At 42.9% G+C, this 23,813-nt stretch overlaps 1 protein-coding gene across 1 annotated transcript in view; it reads right to left on the bottom strand.

Annotated features, from left to right (window-relative positions):
- Window positions 1-1,798: 1,798 nt before the first annotated feature.
- Window positions 1,799-23,813, bottom strand: part of LOC119386678 (mitochondrial intermediate peptidase) — a 41,269-nt gene continuing 19,254 nt past the window's right edge. Inside the window, exons 9-15 of the mRNA XM_037653970.2 lie at window positions 22,884-22,936; window positions 18,859-19,012; window positions 16,964-17,098; window positions 12,722-12,943; window positions 7,893-8,126; window positions 3,564-3,759; window positions 1,799-2,025 (exon numbers count right to left, since the gene is read on the bottom strand). Of these exons, the coding sequence (XP_037509898.1) occupies window positions 1,949-2,025; window positions 3,564-3,759; window positions 7,893-8,126; window positions 12,722-12,943; window positions 16,964-17,098; window positions 18,859-19,012; window positions 22,884-22,936 (1,071 nt within the window). The 3' untranslated portion in view covers window positions 1,799-1,948. The remainder of the gene's footprint in view (window positions 2,026-3,563; window positions 3,760-7,892; window positions 8,127-12,721; window positions 12,944-16,963; window positions 17,099-18,858; window positions 19,013-22,883; window positions 22,937-23,813) is intronic.

The following is a 23,813-nucleotide window of genomic DNA, read 5'->3' as shown; positions in this document are numbered from 1 at the left end:
TCGTAGTATCACAATAAATGAAAGGCAATGAGAAGATTAAAACTGATGGTATGCACAGTAGTGCAACAGTTTTATAGGGCTACAGTGTGATCATTGTAGAAAGCAGCGGCGGTGCCAACATTGCTTGATGCTACATTTAAGCTCAATAATTTGAATGCTATTCCATGTATGAGACTTTATGTAGCGTTAAGTGCAGTTACACCTGAATGTAAACACAAAATAAAACTTTTTTGTCTAAACTAGAAATGGTCACGGGACACACCTGACTGAACTCGTCTTAACAAAGCCTACTGTTGCCTATGTCGATTCACCAATACATCTCAGCATCTAGCAGGAAATTTAAAAAGCAATATAGTGGTGATCGCGCTGTACAGTCGTAGATTGTAGTGGCATTATCAAAAATGAATTGTTTTGTACACAAATTGGCCAGCAAACAATTTTACTTACAAGGCAGGGCTTTGTACCACATAGAGCTAGTGAGGGAGGACCGAGCTATATTTCCAGCTGCGAAAAAACTCAGGTGCTTGCCACGTGGACAAAGCCGTGCACTCGTGCAGTCACGGACAAATGAACAAAGAATTTCCACATTTATTGGTCTCTAGAACATTTTTTACCTAAGCAACATACTTACAGAATTGCCAAGATTGCAGATAGTATTCACTCGTTATAAGCTATTGTGATGCACATAAAATAAAAAAATTCTAACGACCAGCTCTGGGCCGTCCGGCAGGCCAAGGATGCGACCAGAGTCCAGGGTCTTGAAGCCACCGCGCGAGGCCACCAAAACTAAAACTGCCGGCCCATTCTGTACCATAAAGTTTATGTTTTCTTCACACATCTAAGCCTACTGTGAATGCATTGTTTTAAAGATGTTTAGCATTTGTTATTTGTATGTAACTTCTTTGCCAGAGAAAGAAAGCACCTGCTTTCTGAACTGTAGCACAGGAGCGCAAAGGCAGGTGCAGATAAGTCCGCCCTGCTTTCCTGGGCAGGTCAGGTACCATATTTTCTGGTGTATGGCTTGCAATTAAGACAAAGAAAATTCGTGGCTAAAGTGGGGATGCGGGTTATACAAGAATTTTGGTGTGCAAGTTAGCTTCCCGGCACTGCTTCACGGTAATGTCACTATGCAGGATTTTTTTTTTGTCACTTGTTATTCTTCTGTGGTTAGTAGATTTGTAGTGCAGGTTATATGCAAGGGCAGGTTATAAGCAAGAAAATACGGTATATTTACAACATTCTGGAGAGCAATGTGGTGTTGTCTTGGAAGCACTTGTAAGAAAGGTAAATAACGCTAGTCTTGAATAAGGGTTTTTTAAAACTGACATCTACAATTGAAAAAAAAAGAGACTGAGTAAGGTAGAGCCTGTAGGCAATGTGGACCTGCTTGAATCCAATGTCCAATGAGTGACTCGGAGTGATCCCAAAACCCAATTTGTGAGTTAGTCTGAGTGTGTTATGTTTATTTTGCTGCACAAAACAATATCGTCTTGAAAATTTGCTTTGTGTTAGCAGGTATGTCAGGTTCTACAACAAGATGAATGACGTTGTGTGTAATGTTGTAATGCTCTTAATTGGGCTAGTTGGGGCAGTCTTGAACACATAAACCGTCTTTGTGTCGTATGTCATGGGTCAATGCGCCTTATGACTTGGGGCTGCAATGTCAATGCTTTCTTTCTTCCATTTCTGACGACTGAAACAGTGGATGTGGATAATTATTCACAGGGAGCTTATACACATGAAAGTAAGGTACTATTATTGTAGGCACTCAATAAATAAACCAATAGAATAAGAAGTCAGGATGAGCTATCATTTATGTTTGACTGTACAGGTTAGACTGAAATCACAGATGAAAAATGGCGGATGACTCCTAGCCCTAAGAGAAGAACAGAGATGCCACACTTAAGCTAGAGTGTTTTGCTGGAAGCTGGGCAAAGGCGAGATGGCTTCAGGTGAGGCCTGCGTCAATATCTGCGATGAGCACAGATGCTAGACTCTCTGGTGTGACCTCTTTCGAGAGAAAATCTGAAATAGAAAATGTGCATACAGTTATAGTGCCCACATTGCCACTTATCTAAGTGATAGTTATCGGCCGGAACAGCTCAAAGCTTAACAAAGACACAAACAGATGAACAAACAGAATGAGAAATTTTGACAAAAAAAAAAAGAAAGTTAAAGGGGTCATGAACCACTTTTCCAAGTAATGGTCTAATGACCTTAGTATCATAGTTTACTGCCTCCCGAATCGATTGCTGCAAAAATTTCTCGAATCCGTCAAGAATCAGCGGAGTTACGGGGGTTTGGCGCACGCTCCCAGCGCTTTCTCTCTTTTCTCGTGCCGACGAGCGCACTCGAAGCTAGACAGGGAGGGATGACACGAGGGAAAGAAGTTACGTCAGTGCGCGTCATGAAACGCGATCGCTCTCCCGCTGTGATTCGCTTGCGCGAGTGCGGCTACCGTGTATTGAGGAGTGCGGCGCCGGCAAGTGGCGGCACCCCGCGGCAAGAAGCGCATCTGATCCGAATGACGCTCTCGATTTACGTCGGCTATCGGCCAATAAGCATGCTATGTCTCTTGCGACGTAAACTGCCAGACGCCCCGCCCACCGACGAGAGTGAGAACCGGCCTCTGTTTGAAAAGAGGGCGCCTGGGGAAACGGCAACTTTGCGCTCCGCTTGTGGCCTTTACGCGGCGCGCACGACTGTAGTATTTGGCAGAGCAGTTCATAGCCGTGTCAGCTTTCCGCAGGATGTGTTTTTTCAACAAGCCCAAGGGGTGCTTCATGACCCCTTTAAAGAACAGAGGCTAGCACAACGTCAAAAGAATTATAGCAGCAATGGATCATTGCTTATGCTTACCAGTACTTAAGCTTTTCAGCAATTAATTTATCACGAAAATTAAGAAAAACATAAAAATGCAGTCTCCAAATAACAAACTCAGAGCATTAATTAGAAAAGTGCTGGGTTGCAGGGCTTTGCTCATTCCCAACTTCCCGACATAGCAAAATAATGCATCTATTCCTTCCTACTCCCATCACCACAACAAGATTTGCTATATCCGCACAAGTACAAGATCATTTTCACAGAATCGATGGCCTCATATTGACACTCACACTATACTCAAAACCATGTTCTCGATTTAGAACATAAAACCATTTTCGTAGCAACCTCATAGTCAGCACAGAATCTGGTACAGAACCTGAAGCCTTGCGCTAAGCAGCATAATGACATCACTTTGCAACTATGTGACTAACCACGGCAGGTTAGCAAAGGGCCATAGGTTCATTTTGATTCAACAGCTCTGCAAGAATATCAATAAGGTTGTTACCAACCAAATAGTGTTGTTATGCACGTTATAACGCAGCCCTAAAGAAAAACATAAAAAGGTAGCGCTCCAGCACTGCTTGTAATTCAGATTGTACAAGCCTGGCAAATTTTTCTTTCCTGACTGGAACCACAACAACCATGACGATGTGTTCAATGACAAAAATTGACTGCCACTGTGCCAGCGCTCTCTTGCAGGATGAAAGTGTCAAAAACCCGAGCGAAATTGAGGCGCTCACCGCTGACTAGTTGGTGTGCAGGCTTTGCGCCGCCGTGTGAGAGCAGCTCGCGCCGGTAACGCTCGCCCGCTGCCCGTCGGAAGGGGTCTTCGCGAAACAGTTCGTGCCAGGTCCACGCAGCAACAGCACGAGACATGAGATAAGCGTAGTACTTGGCCCCATAGCCCACCAGGTGGCCAAATCGCAGTTGCCACGCCTGAAAAAAACAAAGGGCTAAGTGAGCAAATGCTGCTTGCAGTACGCAATCAATGTTGAAGCTTTTGAGGAATAGACAGAGGAAGAGATCGGGAACAAGGCATGTGAGAAGCCGTCTAAGATCAAGCCAACAGTGGACCGAGTCATGCGCTTGTCAGTTCTAGCAAATGTTTGTCTTTTACAGAATAATAGATGGACGGGAAAGTTAGTTCACTTTCATAATAATGATTGGGCAGCACTACAGAGCAAAACTGAAAGAAAAGAGTAATTTGACAGGACATCTTGCAATAAATTTCAAGTCCCAAGTTCGGACCTCCAGCAAGTTGGCCTGACGATAATGCTGAATCCCTAAAGCTAAAAAAAAAATCAGGTACATAGCTCATCATTAACAATGTAGAAAAATGTATGAAACAATGGACGAAGTTCCCCACTGATTGGTGTGTGCAGGCAAGACAGACCAAAGTGGGGCCACCTTCTGCGAATGCTAGAAAATTAGCATGATTATGATTGCTTCACATACACACATTTGGTGGAGCCCAGCATAAAACATTTTCACATTAAACTTTATATAAAGTTAATTAGCTCAGGTTGAACTCTTTTAAACCTAGTTATCATGAATGAAAGGTATGCCTCGCTTGGTTTTGCAAAGACTATGCACACAGGCGGTTGCTGCAGTAGCTTCGATCTTGGCATGCTTCTGCACTTGGTAATCTTCTCTATAACATGCTAATCTGGTCTCCCTTTGCTCCAGTGTTTCAACAGGCAACTTTGCCTTTGCTTGAGATTTCGTAGCCTGCCGTGTAGCTACATCTACTGGACTACTGGATTCAGCCAGTCGCTTGCTCTCAAGTGCATGCACAGACGGCACAGTCAACGCGCCATTCGTGGCGAGACCGACCGACCAAGTGTCAGCGAAGCAGCCGTTAAAGCTTTGCCTAATCACGTGGCACTGCAGCGACGCGGCTCTTTGTGAGCAAAGTTCTGATGCCCCTCTGCAGCAGATCATGTGGCTTGACTTGGAGTGAGATTGACTGGGGGATGAAAGAGCCGCAGCTGCGAGTGCAGCGTCCGAGCTGGCCGAGAGCCAAGAGCATTCTCCTATTTCTCTTGCTCACGACTTGAGCCGTGACGCTTTTGTTCTATTACCAAGGCCAGTCGAGTGCGTCTTGCATTGTGACTATACTCCAGTGGCTCAAGGTCATCATGACACGACGAATCACCTTGCGAAACATGAAGTAGCAGAGCTTTCGCACTAAAAGGTTTCATTTTACAGCCCACGCTGACAGACACTTAAAACGTGATGTAACCAGTTATATATAGAAAAGCAGACTTAAAACCTACAAACCAGAACCTGGTCTTTTAACTTTATAAACACTTTTCTGGTGCTACCCGTTTGTTCACCCACAGAGATGTGCTGACTGTTAATAAGGTGCTACTTTTCTTGGTTAGAAGAGTACATTTTGTTTCTTGAAAGTTCTCATGATGTAGCAAAGATGTCAAAAGTGTGTTGATACTCCAGGATTGCATGATTTGGGGAGCCTGATAAATGTTTCCCTATAAAGCAAAGGACTTATCAGCACTGCTCACACCACTGTTGACTACAGTAGTCATACTGTTACACCTATAGGTGGAAAAAAACAAAAACAATAAAACTGGCAAGTGGTGGAAGTGCATTCTTTCCACCAACTGAATCATTCCCTGAGCTGTGCAACATATTGCTAGCCACCAGCAGAGAGGAGCAGCAGAAAATGACCTGTCCAGTGACAACAGTAAGAGTGCAACACTGCTATCATTTAGAATAACAGAGAGCTGAGCTAGTTGGTAAGTATTCATGTTAAAGAGACAGGGCAAAGTCAAGACACCCCGACATTTGTGGTGTCTTGACTTCTCTCATGTGTTCGCGTTTGCATGCCTTGTCTCTTTAACATGACAGACATCATTTATTGGTAACAGCAGAGAAGTGTAATAATGTTACCACCGTGAGATCAGTGGGGCAAAATGTACCAGCCAGTGTTATCAGTACCAGCATCTGCACATTTTAATGCAAGCAGTGCTATGCAAACATTATCCACTAATGTGACTGTAGAGAACAGGGCACTGAGGGAACATCTAAATGGTATGTTAAAGTGAACACAACAGGCACGGAGAAAGAAGTATTTGAGGAGGAGAATGTCTAGGCCGCGGCAGCGCGTGAGGGCGGCGCGATAGCGTTACGGCGGAATGCAGTTTACGCCGAAGCACGACAGATGACGCTTTTGGCCTGTTGCCATCTTTTACATGCTCTTCTATGGACGCGGCGCATAAAAATCGTGATAGCGCCTCGTACAATGTAAAATTTCTAAGATTTCTGTACGTAACATCAATAGGTAGATATGACAGATATTTTAGCTGCAGTTACTAATCGATACTGCCAGAATTATAGGCCGTACAGCGCTTGAAACGAACTGCTAGTAGTGGCCCCTGGGCAGACGACGTCTGCCGCCGCATGCATGCGCCCGTCGCTCCTCGCTTGCATGTTGTGCGCGCGCATGCGTAGGTGACTTTGGGAGGGAAAGTTCCCTTCGCGATTTGCTGGTTTCTTTCTCTTAAGCGCTTTCAGAGGCTTCCACGTGTTGTGCCAGCGGCGCCAACTCCTCGATGTTTGCGCGCGCTTTTTACGCCGCGACAAAGGAGAGTGCTTTGCAGATTTCGACCAGTGCTTCTTCATGATGGGGCGGAAATGTGTCGTGCCGAACTGCAGCAGTGGGTACGCGTCCTGCAAGGAGAAGGTAATTACCTTCAAAGTTCATTGTGACCCATTGAAGTTGGAAGCGTGGGCTCGCGCCATACCAAGAAAAGACTGACAGCTGACGCCTCGTGACTACGTTTGCGAGAAGTACTTCTCGGGCAGTGACATAGACAGGCGGTGCTATTATGGCGAGCTTGGTGGCGAAGTTCTCCTTGACAAACCGAAACGGCCAGTGTTGTTACAAGACGCCGTGCCTTCTATCTTTCCGCGCGCTGTCCCAGCTACTTGTCTGCTGTTCTCAAAAAAAAAAAAAGACAACGTGAAATTTCAACCACCTGGGGTTTTGTTACGTGCACCTAAATGCAAGCACACGGGCCTTTAGCATTTCGCTTCTATCTAAATGCAGCCGCCGCAACAACCTAAATCTAAATTGATGGCATATAGGGTAAGTCCCATCATTCGTTGAAATAAATTATACCTAACTCATGAGTTCACATTATCAAAAATTATAGATTTCACGTTGTACAAAATGTATCACGCTGGTAACTTTCCTGTATGTGACGCCATTTTTATCGTTAATTTACCGAAAAAACTTGGAGTGCGCTTGAGCTTCGCCTCTGAGAGTAGAACGCGATAGCGTAATCGAGCCCCGTGTGCATCGCCTTCTCAATTGCTAGCCTCACCGACGCCGACACGGGTATTTCTGATAAACGAACTCTTTAACGCTGTCGCGTTAAAATATGGAGCCGGCGAAAACGCACAAAAACACATCCATTCGGGCGTGAAGCGCGAACGGCGAATAGGCGACGAATGGCCTTAAACCAACGAGCTTTGTCGGAGAACGCGGTGAGAGGGATGCGCGCATTTTTCCTTCTCCGCTAGCGGACTCTCACGACAGAGGGCGCGTGAGCGCTGTGCCCGATTCTGTGACTTTATTAGGACGCCCAAGTGAGCGCAGTTTCGCCACCTCAAGAATTCTTGCTCCGTGACAACAGGCACCTTTTCATTTCATCACGACAGTGTCTCGTTCCAAGCATGAAACAGACAGACATCTGCTGCATATAACTACACATACAACATGTATACGTATAGCTTCCATGCCTTGGTGTCAGATTTCAGCTAAAATTGATGATAAGCAACCACTGCAAAGAGTTTTGCGCACACTATACGATGAGTCACACTATACAAAAAGAGTCACATAGACCAGTTGCACTGGTCTACATTTCCATTTTTGTGTTGTTCTGTGCTGTCCACGAACAGTGCATGCAAAATATTCGCAATGCATTCAAACCAACTAGCCTTTCAGTTTTATTAATGATAAGAGCTTGAACTAGGTGTTCCCTTTGAGTGCATTGCCTAGAGAAGAGCTTATGTGTATCTTTACAACAGTCGCAGTAAGGACTCACCGTGTTGGGCACGTACGGAACGCCATAGTGTTGTCCTTGCAGCTCAGCCAGCACTTCGGTGGTGCTCTTGCCGAGAGGGTGATGTGCGTGGTACCTCTGATCGAGCAATGCGTAGAACACCTGCAGCTGCGTCTCGCTGGCCGCAAAGTGGTAGCGCATCTGACGCAGGGACAGCGCCATGGCGTAAGGCATGGGCTCACCAGTCTGGTAGTGGCGGGCAAATGTCGACACCACCTGCATCAACACCCCAAAGCAGAGAACACCGGGTCAACTCGTGCTTCAATGTGGCATCCTCCGGCATTCTGGAAGGCTTCTTGGATCCTCTTCCAAGCAGCTGAATGCACAAAGTGATGGTGTTCCACGTCCACCTATTCTGGCAGAGGTGTCTTGCAGCCCCACCAATGATTTAGCAAGCTGTTTCGAGAGATCAAGTCTCACTACAGATACAAGCACGTTTGTCTCTACCCGTACACCTAACAGATTATATAATGAAAGAGCTTGACTAGACCAGTTGGTAAGTTTAGCTGTAATTCATTGCATTAGGCAAAATGCAAACACAGACTGTATGGAAGAGAACAAGTGATGCAATCAAGTGAAATAAGCAAAAAGGTATGCGAGGCAAGGCAAAGCAATGCAGGTCAAGCCATGACAGGGAAATGATAAACTTCGAAGCAACCATTCAATGGGCAGACTTTGTCGGAAACAGCAAAGGCGTATTGGTTCTTCCACCACCATCATCATCAGTCTGAATCACGTTTCCTTATCACCATAAGCGTGTTGGATTGCAAACTCGCACACCAGTGTGCTTCAAAGGCCGATAGCACAGGGGTGCGTATGTGCACTTGGAAGCCCGACAGAGCCCACAGAACCTAAGTATGGAAACTGAATATCAAAGTAAAACATAAACAAGCTATAACAAGTAGGACCTGCACAGAGCTTGAGTTCTCCACAAAGGCACAACTTGGGAGTGGCAAAAGCAGCAAGTGTGAATAGTGGCTGGCAATTATGATCACACACCTATCATACCACCTCCTATTTATAGAGGTGAGACAACATTAAACGTTTCAGGGTAATGCGAGATAGCTGTATTCGAGGGCATATTAAACAGTAAAACATCATTATTTCAGATTTCAGGGCACTGTGACAAAATGGCCGAATTAACCGAGTGTCGAATTATCAAGGGTATGAAGAGAACAATAAGCAATTCTTACATCAACACATTATTGTTAATTAAAATTTTCTGCATGCCTTGCTATACTAACAAGAGTGCAGAGTGGAAGATGTGGTCGTTATCATGTGACTGATTACTGTTCACAGTGCCAAAAGCCTTGTGGGGTATTTCACAAAGCAGCATCCAGTGTGACCCCTATATTCATGTGGACATGTTTTTGACAACCACACGCACATCATCATTATATTTTCAGTTTGTCTGCCCGCTGTTAGTTTATGTAGACTTAGCAAGCTCAGTGCGAGCATTCTGGTTGCAGTAGAATAAGATCTTTATCACCGACAGCTTCTGCCATGTTGGTGACCCTGCCCACACATTGCACCAAGTTTAAACACAACTACTGCTCATTGCACCTGCTTAATTAATAAATGTCATCACAATCAATACATACATGAAAGGCAATCATGCAGTTCCAAAAGTTTTGAACGCACAAAACCAACAAGGCAGCACATGGATCGTAAATACAGGAATAAAGGGTATAAAGGCACGTACTGTGTGAATCAACATAGTTACAATAGTAAACTATACAAAAAGCATAGCTGTATGAATAACAAGCACATCAAAGCAAAATGAGATATTTGCAGAACCTATCACCACACTTCTGAAACAACCAAAATAAAATTAGGAAATTAATGAGGCAGTGTGGTTGTGAGAAGCTTGGCCCATTCAATATAATGTACAAAAAAAGTTTAATCACTGATGGGATAGCTATATGAATGCTATTCAATAACTTCTTTAAATTGCCTGTGATCTTCTTGTGGTCCCATGTGAACTGCTTGGGATCTACTTTCGTTATAGAAAACAATTACCCTGCTATGCAAGAGGTTATACTATAGTGAGTAGACGGCATAGCAAAAACTATTAGACTCTACAGACATCTCACAGGCAGCAGGACTTGATAGAATTTCTTGAGGTGTACTAAAAATTGTGCTCAAGCACGGGTACAGTACCACGATTGATAAGTGGTAGTAAATTGCTCCAAGCCAGTAAATTTCATTATGGTTGGAAACTAGTTAACATTTAAAAGTGGTTCTAAGAGCAATGTAAAAAAGAAGGCAGGAGTCAGGGGAAGATGGAAGCTGGCGATGAAAAATTTGTAAAAAGTTTTTGTGTGCCAGAGTCGGCATTTCGACAAGCGGACTTGTCTTCTTCAAGGCTGCAACTGCAACTTGTCGAAACGTTGGCTTTGGCACACAAACCCTGTTTACGAATTATAGACCAGTTTTGCTTACTCCCATATGCTGCAAACTACTCGTGCGCATTTTGCATCAGGCTTTATTCTGTCATCTAAATTCCATCTGGTATCTAGCCAAATGTCAGTATGGATTCAGAAAATACCCTTTTTGCATGACGTACCTAGTTGCCTGAATTATGTCATGAAATTATTCACAATTTTTGTAAGAGACGTGGATTATGCTGCCTATTTCTCAACTTCAGAAAAGCAGAAGACATAATTTCCCACTCATATATGTGACAGGAACCTTCTAACATCAAAGAAATTAGCCAACTAACATAACTGTTTTAAACTGGATAAAAGATTTCACGGTGTTTAGATCAGAAAAAAATGTTTTTAGTGAAACTTGCTCAAATGATTTCACTGTTAACACTGGAGTGCCTCAGGGCTTGGTATTGAGACCACCTCTATTCCTCATATTCATTGAATATAATGAGGGAGAGAACTAGATGCCTAAAACACCGAAAGAAGGACGAAAAAGCACAGGGAAAGAGCGTCCCTGTGCTCTTTCCCTGTGCTTCTTCGTCCTTCTTTCCGTGTTTTAGGCGTCTAGTCTTTTCCCTCATTACGATGAACTAACTAGCCCAGCAACAAGTGCTTCTAAGTTTGATTGAATATACTTGTGATTGTATCAAAACACAAATATTATTTGCGGATAATTGTTTATAATTACACCAAAATTAACAAGAACTTGGGGCCATTATATAATGCATGCGATTGAGTACGCCGGAAGTTACATCATTCTACTAACGATATTCGTCAACTAGCTTACCTAACATTTGTACAACCTAAGCTTGAGTACGCAGCAGCTATTTGGTCTCCCCATCAGAAATATCTAATCGAAAAACTTGAATTTGTACAAAACAGGGCTGCACATTTCATTCCACTTTGTTATGACTATAACAAAAGCATCACACAAATTGAAATTGACTTATCACTTCATCCTTTGCATGATCGTCGGGATATTGCCCTGCTTCCATTACTTCATAAATACATCTATAACACAGCGTCATCATTTCTGCAGCTTGAAACTCCACAAAATAGATCCCAACGTTAATACAATTGGTTTAATTTCATGCGCATTATGGGAAGACTAATTCATTTAACTATTCTCCTCTTGCAAGCCTTTATTGTTATTTGTGTGTAATTTTACGTTCAATGTTTTTTTTTTGTGATAGCCAAATTATGTCGCGCTTGTTCTGCAACTATATTGTTTGTATTTCATAGTGCCAGAGTTTATTGTGCAAATGAGCTGTGGTGATTAAAAGTGCATTTTTTCTTGCCTTTTTGTTGTATATTTAACAAAATGTTCACTTCCCATATATGTTACTGTAACATCTTTTTGTTCTCATTTCTTTATGTATTTATACCCATTCCTTTTGTTTTAAAATTACTATACATGTATTAAGCATTTTCCTGTATTACGCCCCTTACGCAATGCCTCTAGGGACCTGTAAGGTACTTTTAAATGAACCAATAAAGTAATTAAATGCTTATATTTTTTAATTAAACAGGGTTAAATAAACAAGGTTTTACTACATAAAAAACAGCACACTTTCCCATAATAGGTTGTTCTTTCTCAAACACATAGTACATCATAAATGCACTGAATGCCAACATCACAAGTGCATCTCAATCAAGGACTACAGTTTCATAACATGTATCACATTTAATTTGATAAAATGAAAAATAGCAAGTGGTAATGTGGTATTTGTGCAGATGGGCTGCCTATTCATGACAGTCAAGCAATGCTAAATTGCCCATTCAGAAATTGCAAAAGGTTCACAGTGAGGAGGCCATGGCATCATGATATGCTTGTGCGAATATTACTTTTGTGCTTTAAAATGAAGTCGAAGCAAATAGTAATTAGTGTAGAATAATTTCAAAGCAAATTTGAATAATATAGTAGTGTGCAAGTTATAAATGGTAGGATGTATTATCCTTTAAAATTTGCGATACATAGCCCATAGAAGCCTGTATAACATGCTCATAAATTTAAAAGATATGAATCAGGGGGCACGCAATATAATGCAAACTTAACCCTATGACTTCGCAGCAGCACAAATTTTTTTTCTTATTCAATACTGCAGACCCTATACAGGTCTAAGCAGGGTGAGTAAAAAAGATAAACAAAGCAAATATACACTAAATTTTCCTTGAATAGCCGACTTCATGGCACAGCGGCCGCTCGCTGCAGTGAAACCACCTTTTCAGGCAGGTTACATGCAGTAAAATACGTCTATATTTGTTTTGAATATCTTGAAATTTCAGAAATTTTAAACTCATGTCGAAGCGAATTCAAGTGCTGCAATATTCGTTCAGATATTCGAAGCCCTCAAATATTTACACCAGCCTACATGATCTTACCCTAGGGTCGGAGGAGAAGTACTCCATGAGGATGGAAGGCACTTCGGCCAGGTCGGTGGCGCAGCGTGTGCCCGTGACATGCTGGTAGCGGGTGCGAGCCAGCATCGAGTGCATGGCATGGCCCATCTCGTGGAAGAGGTTGTCCAGGGACGATGGACTCAGCAGTGGAGGTGACCCCCACGGCGCACTGGCCAGGTTAAGCATCAGCACCACTACTGGAAGCTGGGAGTTACAGTGAACGGAAACGAGACAAAGCTGACGTCCGCAAAAGTACATGTGCTGGAGCACAATGACACGCGTTGAGCACTTAAGAGCAATGTTCATGACTAAAAGGTATTGTCACGGGGTCGTGACGGTGAAGAAGACAGCAGTTGGCGGGTTCAAGACGAAACTCCTTAGTGGGGCGAACTTGTGCCCGGAAAATGAAAAGTCAAGGCACAAGCAATACACACTGTACACTGATAGTGGCGAACAGAGCATCGGCCGTCGGTTATCTGATCATTGCTGGAACATGTCGTCTTTTACACGTCAGTCATCGAACCTTCCAGCGTTATCGCTGGTGCTCGCGTAAGTTCTAGAATAAACTTGACTGTTCGCGTCCTGCACGTAATCGTAACATAATGATCTCAAACAATCGCAAAGCTTCCCGAACATTGCAATGCAGTCTGGGCAGTTTTTGTGGATGAAACCGAATACATCAAAATAAAGCAAGAACCACGCGAGGCAATATACAACCCTTTATCTCCTGTAGAGGACCTGACCGTGTCTGCACACTTCACACGCCCGGTACTGATGATGATTTCAGGTCATTCGTGGCAAAATTTCTCTTAAAGGGACAGGCAACCCCTCGGAACACGAATTGAGATAACGCCACTAATCGAAAGATTGTTTATTGTATTGGCTAGAACGAACCCTGTTTTTCTCATTAAACGCGGATTTATATTTTTATTTCTTCACCAAAGTCGCAAAAAGGAACTGCTGGAGCCCCATGCAGCAACAAAGCAAAGATGCCTATGATCCCTATCGCGTGACCTTTTACTAGTGTACGCAGTTAATAGTCTTGATAGTGATGTTGACAAGAAGTACACTTTCTTTACTATAATCTTTTCTAACTTAAAATGTGCAGATACACCATCATTTGTATTGAGCCAAACAGTGGCATCACCTTTGCTTGATGTATAATCGAATGCTCATGAGCGGCAGCATGGTGGTGGTTACCTGAGGAACTAGTGGCGCCTGCCGACGAATTGGAAAAGTAGCAGAAGCGCCTGTCTCGCGAAGCAGTAAAGGGACTTCACGTGACGACGAGCGTTCAGAAAACTTTTTTCTACCAGCTTTTTATATTCAAAAATGGTTGAGAATGTCAAAATGAAGGTTGCACAGTTGCACTCACTCCTTGAAAGCAGAACGTGGAGTGTGATGAACAGTTTGCGAGGAGGGCTATCGGCAACATTATCACTTCTCACATTGCTGGGGGAGGGACTCTTCTTCTCAGAATGAAAAATTCTGGTTACAAAATATTCATGCGCTTTTAGGATCAACCACTTCAAGTTTGGGGCCATTATATAATGCATGCGCTTGAGGATGGCTCTAGTGCATACGCTTGAGTATGCCGCAAGTTATATCATTCTACTAACGATATTCGTAAACTAGCTTACCTAGCATTTGTACAATCTCAGCTTGAGTGCGCAGCATCCAATTGGTCTCCTCAACAGAAATAAGCAATACCAAGGGTGAGCTTTTCGTTGCGCCGTAAAAAACAGGGTTGTGAAAAATCGGTTGTCAGTCCCTTTAATAAGGACAGTCTGTGCAAGTCTAGCTTACATTTTCATGCCAGGCGGCACTACATTAACATAATAACATTTTACGCTACAATACCACAATATAAATTTATGAAAGCCATTCAGGTAAGTCAACGTTTTAAAATAATTATTTGCCCTATGCCATTCAATAAAAAATAGCTCTGACCGTTTGGTTGTGCTCATTTATTGTGATGATACCACAGAGCATTTTTCTTAAACAGATAATTTAGTAACTTTTCTTTTTGTTTTAAAAATGACTCTGGAGGTAAAGGGTCAAAGGGTCACTAGAGGGAAACGCTTTCTAATAAGCCAGAATGACATTAGGTATGTAAAAGTATACTTTTTTGAACTGTGGCTGCTTGGCACCCACATTGTTTTTTAACTTGTTATACTTCGCCTGTGTCTCCTTTAGAATGCAATGTAGTCCTTCCAGACAAGTAATTAAACATTAGTTGATATTGCCTAAGTCCATGCCTTCATGGTGAGCTTGTGGGAGCACTTCGAAGTGGCACTGCCAACACTTCTTCGTTCACTGCATTACCTAGCTAAGTAACACTGACAATTGGGAAAGTTAGAATGGCGCAACAAGGCAGACGAAAAGATGGATGATTGTGTTCGTGTAATCATTCGTCTTTTCATCTGCCTTGTTGCGCCATTCTAAATCTAGCTAAGTAAGCCTCCTATAAGAGGAATTAACACTTCCTTTTTTCAATGGTGTGTCTCTGGAAAATAAAAAAAAGCAAAAAACAATAAAAAAAGGACACAACTTCACCTGAAAGACAAAGCACTACTGCGTAATAGACAATTACACGTAGATAAGTTTCATGCCCTGATGCTGCGAACTGCGAGAGCTGCATCGTTAGCTGGCTTGTTAGAGCAACTGCCCGGAATGATGCCTTGCTCCAGACAAAGATTTTAATCAGAAGACTTTCTCTCCAAGAATCGTGCGCACGTTTCCCAAGCAGATTCATGCAACAATAAGAAAAGAAGAATGCCATCTTTCTTTTCCTAAACATACAGCTGCTTCACGAAACTTGTTTGAGGCTCTTTTCAGCTGCATTACAAAACCATCATGCGAGTCACGGCAACAATAGGCCACCCACGGTGTGCAAAAAACATGGGCATCGGGGACATTATCTTGAAGAATACATCTACTCACTCATTCACTCACTCAACCGATAAATTTATTTATTGTGACAGATACCCAGAGGCAACCTGGCACTATAATATGCCATAGCGAAGCACAAATCTTACTGAATAATTTTTGTGGTTTTAAGTGCCAGAACCATGATATGCTTATGAGGCATGCCGTAGTTGAGGGCTTCGGATAATTTCACCACCTGGATTCTTTTATGTGCACTAACATCTCAAGGTGCATGGGAATCTAGCATTTCGCCTCCATCCTACAGACCCTATTTTGACCCCCTGGGGTTCCTAATGCGCATTTTAATAATCAAGTACGCCAATGTTCTTGCTTTCATACTTCACTGAAATGCAGCTGTGATGATTAGCGAATGAACCTGTGACGTGCCACTTAGCAGGAGAAACATCATGGTGTGTGGAAGCCATAGGTCGGCAAAAAAGTTGGAGCTCACACAGACTTACTCAACAAATATGCTCTGCTCTGAGGGCTCACTCGGACTCAGACTCCCTAAAATTTTCCTCAACCGGACTCACTCAGACTCACTACAGTTTTTCTGAGCCAGACTCACTTGGACTCAAACTCACCAACATATTATTCAGCTGAACTCGCTCAGACGCAGACTCATGCATTCACTTAAGTCTGAGTGAGCCTGAGTGAGTCGACTCATGAGTCCGTGAGCGTAAACTAGCTTTTTTCGATCTTGGTGTCAATGTTCTTTAATGCCAATATCTCACATAATCGGTGCTCTACGATGCGCTTTTTGATCTTATACCTTCAAATACAAGTTATCAGTAATTCAGTACGGACATTTTTATGAAATACCCGACTCACACGAGATATTTTTATCAAGAACATTCCATGAAAGAGTTTCCGGGGGGAGGTCATGGTACCCCTCCCAATTCCCGTCTCTGACCAATAAATACTGAGGTGGCGCATAAATGTGAGTGCGTTGAGATATGTGTGAATAGACTTGAGTATAAACGTAAGCCGATATAAGGCCGACAGTAATGCTGAATATGAGTAGATAGTACCATAGGTCGGCAATGAAAGGTGGAGCTCACTCAGACTCACTCAAGAATTATATCTTGCGCTTAGGGCTCACTCAAACTCAGGCTCACCAATATTTTCCTCGAACAAACTCACTCGGACTCAAACACACCAAAATATTACTCATCCGGATTCACTCAGACTCACGGGCCGATCTGAGTCTGAGTGAGTGGACTCAAGAGTGAGTTTGCCAACCTATGGTGGAAGCACCTTCCAGAAGTGCACAGAGGGGCCACACTGCGTGGTTACCTGGTAGGATCCATCTGGCCGCACCCGTCCACCCTGGATGGTGAAGTGGCAGTCCTGGTTCGGCTTCTCCTGCCGCTCAAAGAAGTCGCAGTAGATGTGGCCCAGGAGAGTGCCTCCCTCCTCCTCTTTCACCGCCTGGTTGCAGAAGCGTCACAGAAAAGGCCACAGGAAGAAGCACTATAGTTCCAACACAATGCGTTGGCAGGCTAGTTGCTGTGAAACCATAGCGCTTTCTTAGCGCAAAACAACAACACAAGACAGAACACGGGACAACTGAACTGATGAGCGTAGTAGGTTGAGGGTAGCGCTTTGTCCTGTCTTCTGTCTCGTGTTGTCCTTTTATGCTGAAAAAGCACTAAGGAAGAAGCACATGTATTGAGGCAAACACAACACATAACAAGACTACAGGAAAGCCAGTGAACTTGAATGATTACTGATTTCATACAGTCGAACACAGATAGATCAAGTGTAAAAGAAACTGCTAAATAGTTTGACGTATTCATAATTTGAAATACAAAATATGCCTAGCAGAAGCATATCTAAGAACTCCACACATCTCAGACAGTATCTTGAGATTCAACCGGGAGGCCTTTTATGCTCTTGAAGCAGTGTGGCAGTCGTGCATTTATGACTGCCACAGAGATCACGCACAAGAGGGAGAAAGAGACGAGTGCAGTGTGAAAAGTGAAGGAGCGCCTGGATGTTTTGCCACTATGTAACACCCCCTTGCTCAACCTCCTCGTCTACCCTACCCCCTCCCGAGGAACAGCAGACTATTTCAATGGAACTTAAATGTCCCAAAAGTTCGTTTATTGCAAAAATGAAAGAACAAAGTTGATAACACTATCATGTCAGCAAATCTTTAAGCCTGTGCCTCGCTGTCACATAGTGAGCCATGAGATTTCCACCCTTGTCATGGCACGTTCGTGCAGTAGCAGTTTGGAGTGATGGAAACTAATAGCTTAAAACTAGGTTTTCCATGTCAATCCACATATTTATCACTTCAGTTATGCTGACAGACAATGGCTGTCATTGGTTCTCATGCCATTGTAAGGCTACTTCCTCATGCTCAGCTCTCCGCTCACCATACGACGAATGAAAACAAAGCTTAATGCACCACAGCCACACGGATTCAAAGCTGTAACCCTGCGGCAATGTGCAGTAAGGAGCTGGACTTGAGAAAACACTGCGCTATCACATGAATTTGGCACTTGAGGGTTAGAAGGCATTTTGTGCCCATGATAGACATTTGGAGTAGTGGTGCTTATGCATGCATTTCAGGGGCTACAAAAGGCAATACAGTCAAAATTTGTTATAATTAAGTTGCTTCTCTCACAAAAATGGCTTCGTGATGTCCTATATCCATTATAAATGTCTATGTGCTACGGTGCGTTAATTTTTGTTATTTGTTTCACATGACCATAAATGTTGACAAATATGACTTTATATGTTCACAGAGTAGCGAGAATGTGATCAGCTGTTCAATACATAATATCCTAAGCCACTTCTTACATGGCCGACAAAGTTTTCTGTTTACCTCCAGAAACAACCTCAGCCTTCATGATGGCAGGTTTGACAACGTCAGTTTCATTGAGATTCCATATGATGAAAAAAAGAAAGAAAAATATTGCATTACAAATAAACAAAAGACGAAAGCCAGACAAGGTTGCAGCAACCAACAAGCATTAGCAGTGAGCAGATTCTCGACATACCTAGATACATAACATGAAATCAAAGGACACACATCCACTGCTGTCAGTTCTCTCCGTCATGCATTATCATGCCACACATTTAGTTATGCATCAGTTAGCAATGACTGCAGCTACAAGGTGGGCTATTTGGTGTTAACTTTAACAATTAACGATGACCATTAACAAGCATTCTCAGATACCTACCAGCTTGACGACATCTGCGTGCCAAACCTCCCCAGCCTTGACGTCCTCAGTCTCGAGGTAGACACCATACAGAGCACGGAAGATCTCATTCAAGCCATCCATACAACAGCCAAGAGAGAAGTATGGGGCATAGTCAGAAGCCTTCAGCTGGAACCTGAACACATGCAAACCAGCGAATAGTATAACAATTGTGCAGGAATCACAACACCTTACACATGCATGTGACTGTGAGAAATCAGCAGCGAAAACTTACATTTCAAGTTACGCTTTTTCTTTTAACTTGCTCAATTCTTGAAGTTTTCTTTATTTCCTTACAAGGAACACTGAACAATGAAATTCCTTCCGAGACAATGTAGGTGGAATTCAACTAAACATCAAAATGGTGGTTTTTGTGCAGTTTGAAAAACTGTGTCAACTAAACAATTTTGAAGACTAGCTGAGCAATTAATCTATCAATAGGCAAGTTGTCCTTCAAGATAACCTTTACATCAATAAACTTAAGATAACTGCTTGTCTTGCTTTTTATACATTTTATGATTCTAATGCAACCCTAAGCACAGCCTACACAGGGCAGCATGATGTAAATGTAAAAAAGATACCTACTAAGACAAATTTGAAGGCATCATGAAAATACGGCATAACAGAAGTTTGTTTTTGGAGAACTGATCCGGAAAGCTGGAACTATGCTATTCTGCGGTTTAGTAAAAAATACAAGACACAAAACAACACACAAAATTGAATTACTGATGTAAAAAGAGACATTTTTTAAATTTAGATAGTAACAGCATTGCTTTATATCTTCTTTTTTAAACAATCGAGCAATCGCTGCATGCCAGCACAAGCCTGCAAACCTGAAAACGATCAAAAATGCAGACATTCCGCCTTGCTCAAAACTTCTTCAGCACCTTGATGCGGTTGACAAAAGAAATGCACGAAACTTATTCAGGAGATTCATCAGCAGTATCATGCAAGAACACTGCTGATACTTGTGTTTCCTGGGCAGGGTTTGCATCACTATTATCTGCCTGCAGAGGCACTTCAAGGAGTTCCTTGAGAACTATTTCTATGGCGTCAGTCGTGCAGAATTCCACATCTTATTCAAAAGTGACATAGCTGTTTATGCTCACAAAGTCACCATTCGCTTCTCAAGAAGTTTTAGTTAAGCTGTCTCCTCCAAGTCCAAGAGTACGACACTCTTGTTAAGCAAAGCGCCATGCTTCAGCAATGGCTACAGAAGTTTGGCTTCATCAAATTTACACCCCATATTAAGTTCAGCAAGTCTTGGGAGTAGGATAGTTTTGGTAATCCATGACCACAGACATTTTTGTGCGAAAAAATACAGCAGGCGAGATAACAGACACTGACCACCAGTGCCTCGGTTGGGCAGCACCTGTCAATGTCTGTTGCCTTGTCCCGTATGTTTTTTTCATATAAAGTATCTGAATTCATTAAGTGCACTTTTTCACTGAGTTAGGACTATGAAAAATACAGATATTTCCAGACAGTTCTCCATGTCCGAAATTTTGGCCCAACAGGGTTTGCCTGTACATTGTAAATTAAAATAATTCCTTGAGTCCCTATTATGGCAGCTTCAGTTACAAAACTTACATCAATTTGATGATAGATGCTAGCCGTTCTTTTTTAAAGCTTTTGGAAATGTAAGCCAGCGCAGCATTATGCCTTCTATGCTGCTGTTGTGAGCATGAGCACATCTACACTATAAGTAAACTAGTATTCCTACCAAGCTGCTGTATGTGTGTGCTGGTCTTTTCAGAATGGGCTCTGGGTGTCACGACAACATTATGTAATATTTCACTAGGTGCTGACTAAGCGCGACAGTTGTTTAGTCATTTCAGCTCATGAAGCATCAAAATACAGCACCTTGTGCTATATTTGAGGACTGATAGGCCTTAAATTAAGAAAATGAACTTGATATTCACAATTCACAGAATTGTAGGAGGTTGGAGAGGTCGTACCCAATCCAAGTTTAAAATATAGATGTGTGAAGAAAAAAAAGACTCCAAGATTGTGCAGAACATGCAGCACAGGAGGAGCCTCAAATGCCCATAAGAAACTTTTCAAGGCCATTTACTGCAAGTCCATATCGCTAATGATGACGAAGTGTGGCCTTTTTAATGAATGGGTAATTATGGAATGCTTAGCCGTACTGCAAGAACTGAAAGCGCTAAGATAGGGACGAGACTAAACAACACAGCCACCAGCGTTTCATTCCTGTATAAGCAATTCTTATGCTATATGCAACCCCCTAGCTTGAACGAAGAAACGAGCTCTCAAAATTCCCTTCTTTCCTTAGCTCAATTCAAGTTATTGCTGACCTGTACATTACACGCATTACATGGCGTGACACCTGCAGCGATACTACACAACCGCAGAGGAGCCTGTGTAGCTACATAGCCGCGCATGCGACTCTTTGCACAATAGAATATCACTGCTGCTGACGCTGCTGTTGATAGTCATGATGTAGAATCACAAATTGACACTGTGGGCATTCCGTTAGTTAGAAACAACAAAATGCCTAAAACAAGACCATTGCAAACAACAGTTGTGCAAAACTGGACACTGCTATTGCACACTGCTAAGAAAGTGCCCATGTTAATCAAGCCATAGAGGAAGCTAGGGTCAGACCACCGATGATGAATTGTGGCACAGCCATTCCTATCGGGTGGCCAGCTTTAAAGCCCTATGTAAATGTGCATAGTACTTGTGGCACTGCTGCTGCTGCTGATGATGGTGATGGCTTCATTTTGCCCTTTGTAATGAGTGGGCAGCTTTAAGACCCCCGCTTGTTATGCAATTCATGTGACATAATGCCTGGTGCAATGCTACACGCCTGCCACACAACATTTGCAATTACATAGCCACACACGTGACTCTTCGCACAACTGAATGTGCATATAGGTTTTTCCCGAAGCAGTTTCAAACACTAGCATGGCTCAATGGTAGAAGGGTTCACACTCGCTTGAAGTGCCTGGGTTCGATATCAACCCAGCGGTTATGTGGATATCTTTTTCTCATCATGCACAATAGCTGCGATGGAAATTGGCGGCGGCAGGTGACATTGGCACCAAAATTGGCAATTTTAAAGGGGCCCTGCAGCACTTTTCCATTCCAAGTAATCATCGAATCACTTCATTAAAAGAGCTTATTGCCTCACGAATCGACTACCTCAAAAATTTTTAGAATCCGTCAAGCATGAGTGGAGTTATATGTATTTGCTGCACGCTTTAAGTGCTTTCTCTCTCCTTTCGTACCAGTGAGTGCGCTGAAAGCTACGCAGCGAAGGAAATGACGAGGGGGCAAGAAGATGCATCCCTTCATAAGCGCATGTCATGACCTTGAGCCCTTTCTTTTCTGTTTTTTTTTTCGAAGGCGTGGCTTACTTTCAGTGTGATCGTGAGCGCACGCATGGGCACGTGGCAGCATCTCGCGGTCGCCACAGTAACTATGCAGCTCAGGAAGCTCAAATCAGCCAATGGCCGTGGATGTTGAATTTATGGCACTTTCATTTGGGTTCATGGCGTCATTTGTCGAGAGAAGAGGGAACGATTTCTAGCTGACTTTGAGAATCAATTGTGAATTCCAGGCCACGTGCTGCGCTGTAATGTTTGGCTCGCGTGTTCTTAGGAGCCTCGACTGCTGATCAGCAGTGTTTTCTGACCATGCAGGGCCCCTTTAACGCCCGACAACAACTTATGCTGTAAACAAAATATATAGCTATTGCTGTTAGGTGATTCGTGATGCCATGTGTGAACTGCAACTGCTCGTCAGCCTTTTTTTTTCCAAAGTTTCCAGCTCCTGAGTTTGGGAGTGCTAACCTTACATGAGTGTGGCCCTTACTTGAGTATCGTATTACTGCTGTATATGATCAGCAAACGTACTCCTTGAATAATTTCAAGGACATTACAACCGTCTTGTCCTACATTACAGTGAACTCAGTTTGTACTGCAACCGTGTGAAAACAGGGACCCCATCAATCTGCTGATGACACAGCCCGCATTACTCACTTTGCTTGTCGTGCACAGAACGTGTAATAGGGGACATCCCAGGCTTGAAGCACCTGAAGAAAGAAAACATACAAAAAGCACCATAGTTGATTAAGAAGTTGTAAAAACCAGGCAGATTGCATGAACAGTGAGAATCTATGTAAACTAAACTTTCTTTGGTGTTTCCAAGGAACACTGATCTTTAGTGACCATTTTGAAAGTACAGACCATGCAATGAATTCAGTCACGTTGTCTCCAGAAAATGCCCTTCCAAAAAAAAGAAGCTCTTCCATCAACTACAGGTGGCCCCTGAACATATTGCCGCTGTGCCACTGTTCACCGTCAGGTGTGCTACTGCTTATTGGAACAGTGTCTCTTCCATCAGCGATTAACACTTGGAAAATCGTACACATGGCTCTCATGGGAGTGTCAGTCATTGATGGAAGAGCCGCTCTTCCATCAGCAGCAGCACTCCTTACAGCAAACAGAGGCTTTGTAAAAGCTGAGAAAACTTCTTCCTTTTTTCTTCTTTTTCAAGACAAGCACGTGGAATAATTATATGCTACAGGCAGAGCCAGAAAGCAAACCTAATGTTGTAGCCACACCACAAAATTTTCAAATTCTCGTATGTCCCGCCTAGTACTGGTTGTACAGTCTCGGTTTTGATCAGTAAGTCGACTTAGAATCGTGTAAATACAGTAGGGCAGAAAAAAAAAAGATGATAATTTTTTTCCATGGCTGCTACAGAAGGACTGATCTCAAAGCCCTTGCAATAATGTGCACTTGGGATTTGAATGTGCCAACAGCAGCCGTATTGCGCAACTCAGGTGCTTATTAATTTCTGTAGTGGAGTTATTAACCCCGCTTGGAATCTGAGTGGAGTGGCAATGCACTTATTTCTACTGCTTCTTTTTTTCTGCAATGCACGCAATGTAACCACTAGGGGTTGCC

The sequence above is a fragment of the Rhipicephalus sanguineus genome, chromosome 3 (assembly GCF_013339695.2).
Source record: "Rhipicephalus sanguineus isolate Rsan-2018 chromosome 3, BIME_Rsan_1.4, whole genome shotgun sequence".
NCBI lineage: Eukaryota > Metazoa > Arthropoda > Arachnida > Ixodida > Ixodidae > Rhipicephalus > Rhipicephalus sanguineus.
This window is presented reverse-complemented; position numbering and strand designations above follow the sequence as displayed.